Raw genomic sequence first — 3640 nt, 5'->3', positions numbered from 1 at the left:
TATTTGGTGGTGCCCACTACGGGAAATGACGAGGTTTCATATGAGATTTTGGTCCATCAGCCAAAATCCCGCAAATATATTTTTATTGCGTATTGTGCATTTTGTCTACAGCAATTAGTTTGCTGTATTCATAGCTGAGCCTTTGTATAGGATTCTTATCCTATTTGGGCACCTCGAATCAATTAATTCGATTACTAATTATTGGGGCGATTAATCAACATGCGATTTTCGTTGGGTGAAAGCTGTTGAGTATTCCTTTTAGCTGTGTAGGTTTTCTTTTAACCTGCGCTTAATGGGGAAACGTCATTAACAGTATAATGAAAAAATAAATTTCCCCATACTAATTTGCATGCAAACTTGAAACGGCTTGTGCTAAATCAGTTTTAATCCAAATGAGGTCAAATTTTCAGAGGACACTCAGAACATGGTAAAGAATCAGATGAACACTGTGGAGCAAAATCGATTTTTTGAACCACCCTAGTGGATATACAACAGTAAAGCACATGTGACTTTTTCGCAAATTTCATATCAATTTGTCCATTTCGAAACATGTGCTGTGCATATGTACAGCAAAGATATTTAACTAATTTTAGATGTTTTTGATGCTCCAAATATGTGCATCAAAATAAACGTACATTTACACGAAAGTTCTAACTGTGCGGTCCATCTTTATCAAATTTCATTTTTTTTCCTTGTTGGGTATTTTAATCACTGCAACCATTTGTTAGATCAAATTATCAAATTTCATAGTGATCAACTAGACCCTCTGTCGAATGAAACTTGTTGCGAGAAAATCGATTGAGGATTACTATATGAAAAGTTGTCTAATGTTTTTCTTAGTGTTTCTGCACACACATACAACACACGGGCAGACAGACATTTGTTCAGCTCGTCTAGCTGAGCCGACTGGTATATAACACTATGGGTCTCCGAGGCTTCTACAAAAAGTTCGTTTTTGACGTGAACTGATAGCCTTTTTCCGTACAATTTTGTTGGATTCTTTTTCGCAAATTTCGTTTAAATTTGTCCATTTCGAAACATGTGCTGTGCATATGCGCAGCCAATATATTTAAAATATTAATTTATATTTAAAACTAGGTGTTACATATCTCATGATAGGTATTACTCATGCTTTGATTATTTCGTTTATTATCACACATGACCTTTTAAGACTAGTTATTATAATCAATCATAAACGCTCGTCCATTACAAGACTTACACATGTGAAATTTCACCCAGCAGTTTCCGTTTGCAAACATCTTCCTCTGCTTTAACGCTATGATCTTGCCGTATAATTGCTCTGTGAACGATGCACTTCATTGTGACAACAATTGCTCGTCGATTATCTGCTGTTGGGCAATTTAGAAGTTTCCTCTGATTGATCTCTTGCGGTGCAGCTTGCGACGATTCTCCAGGTATAAAAACTTTCCGCCATAAATCTTATGAGCATAGTTTACTAGGAAGTAGCGAAAATGAACAAACTCATTCTGGCGGTCGCAGTGATTACAGTTGCCATCGGCACTAGCGAGGCAGTTGTTTTCCATCGTTTTCGTCGTAGTCCTTCGGCGCGGTGTTGCAACGATGGATTCGAGGATTCCATCAACCACGAGAAAGTGGTTGCCGTGAGACGTGCCTGTGCCGAGGAGTTGGGACTGAATGAGATGTCTGGTAGGTTAAGGCGTTAACTAAACTTTAAAAAAGTGATTTGCCAATTGAGTTTTATATTTCGCACAGAAGAGGAGCTCTTGAAGAACCGCGATAATTTGGTTTGTTTGGTGGAATGCATTGCGAAAAAGCACGAACTAGCTGATGAGAGTGGCGATTTGCTGCATGAAGATCTCGCCAAAGCAGTGAAGGAGCATTTCAGTGTGGCCGAGTGGAAGGCTCCGCTGTTGGACGACTTTATCAAGCAGTGTTTCGACCATGCCGAGGAGGAACATGAAAAGCACCCAACCGAGGAAGGAAAATGCAACCCAGAGGGGTTCAACTTTTCCTACTGTCTGTGGAGACACTTTACGCTAGCTTGCCCGGAGGAGCTGCAAGACGACTCGGAACGGTGTGAATCGATTCGCGGTAAGCTGAAAAGCGATGAAGATGTGGGCTTTTGGAATAACGACATCGACGAAACCAAGTGAGAGCTTTTTAGCTCTGAAGTAATTTCCTCGAAGGCGCTGACGCTGGCTTTTTGTAACGGACCATAACGCTGTGTATAGCTTTTAGTTTAGGAGGCATTATAAAATGTGGTTGATTGCTACTTGATGAATATATTATTTCAAACTAAACGGCACAATCGCAGAAAAAAGTGTGTATAGTTAAAATTTTACAATCTGTATTTGCTTTTTAGTTAGGTAATATTTGACCATTGATCTTGGTTCCAATATAAGGCTAATATAAGCCTGTCTTTATATTATTATTTCCGCCAATGTTTAATAATTGAGAAAAAAATATGCTTTATGCGACTCTTGTTCAAATTGTTTCAGCGTGACATCTGGTTTATTGCTAATCATGTTTGATCAAAGTGATATAAGACATACCTATTGCTACTACCCTATTCGCGTTAAAACGCGAGATATTCTGTATGTTTCTTACTTTTTTGCTCGAACTCTGATATGCATATAGGGTGGGTGTACCAATCGTCGCCATACATAAGAACAACTATCTTTAAAAAAATAAGTAGAAGGCATGTGGGTGGACTTTATATATCAAGCAAAGGGTTTTACTTACTGTTCCTAAGAACAGCTTTGAAAACCACAATAAAATTTGTTATAAGCCTCAAAATTGATTAATCCACAATAGGAATGCATGCACCAGTTGTGGCACTATTCTTTATTTTGGTTCCTTATTTGTCACATCCCATTGTTTTCTTATGGGACTAGCCAAATTGGGACCACCAGTGCGACAACTGGTGCAAAGGACGTCAAAAATTGTGCAAAATCAATTTTTACAATTATATTTTGCTTGTTTTGGGGGAGATCAAAGGTGTTATCGTGTCATATGAATATGCTTTATCGATATGAGCTTGGTTTGCGGTTTTTACGTTTTTACGAAAAGGTGTAATAGCGGATGGATATTTTCGAGTTCTGTGAATAATATTGCATTTTATGAGTTTGATGCGATGTCTTGGATTAGAAATTTGCAATTAACATTATGGACTTAATAGAGTTTCAAATGTTTAGAACTATACATTTGATAAGTAAATTTTAATTGAACTCTGTGGTTTTAGTTCGGGATTAGGAATTGAAGTGTTGAGGTATGTATTGAAATCCGATTAAAATTCAAAAGTTTTAATAAATCCCAAAACAGAAAATAAAATATCAGATGTTTCGAAAATCATACACACTTAACTAGCATTTCAATGTTCGGTATTTTGTTTGACGAGTTTCAACTGCAGAATTTCTTTTTTTACTGAAATTCTAGTTTTTACTGAAATTCTAGTTTTTAATTAGACCAACGACTTTTATCAGTAATAAATTCCCGAGTCTCGGTAAAAAAAATATGTTGATCATTTTGATGTTTACTTATTTTTACTGGACAAATCATTAAATCCGTAAATTGCAGAACAACGCAAAAAGTCGGTAAAAATGTAACGCGGTTGTAGAGCTTCTCGCTCTTGTTTTGTTGTTTATTTCTTTACTGTTGA

General features: G+C 36.9%; 1 protein-coding gene across 2 annotated transcripts; it reads left to right on the top strand.

The window, feature by feature from the left end:
* The first annotated feature begins 1435 nt into the window (after positions 1–1435).
* LOC134220989 (uncharacterized) lies at positions 1436–2582 on the top strand. 2 transcript variants are annotated; one of them, XM_062700164.1, is made up of 2 exons: positions 1436–1668; positions 1738–2582. In XM_062700164.1, the coding sequence occupies exons 1-2, from the start codon at positions 1473–1475 to the stop codon at positions 2133–2135; spliced, it is 594 nt and encodes a 197-aa protein (XP_062556148.1). In that variant the 5' UTR covers positions 1436–1472; the 3' UTR covers positions 2136–2582. The 2 variants fall into 2 exon arrangements, with proteins under 2 accessions (XP_062556148.1, XP_062556147.1); XM_062700163.1 differs by having other exon boundaries at positions 1735–2553.
* Positions 2583–3640: the final 1058 nt, after the last annotated feature.

The sequence above is a fragment of the Armigeres subalbatus genome, chromosome 3 (assembly GCF_024139115.2).
Source record: "Armigeres subalbatus isolate Guangzhou_Male chromosome 3, GZ_Asu_2, whole genome shotgun sequence".
NCBI lineage: Eukaryota > Metazoa > Arthropoda > Insecta > Diptera > Culicidae > Armigeres > Armigeres subalbatus.
Note: the sequence above shows the minus strand (reverse complement) of the source record. Positions and strands in the feature narration are given on the sequence as shown.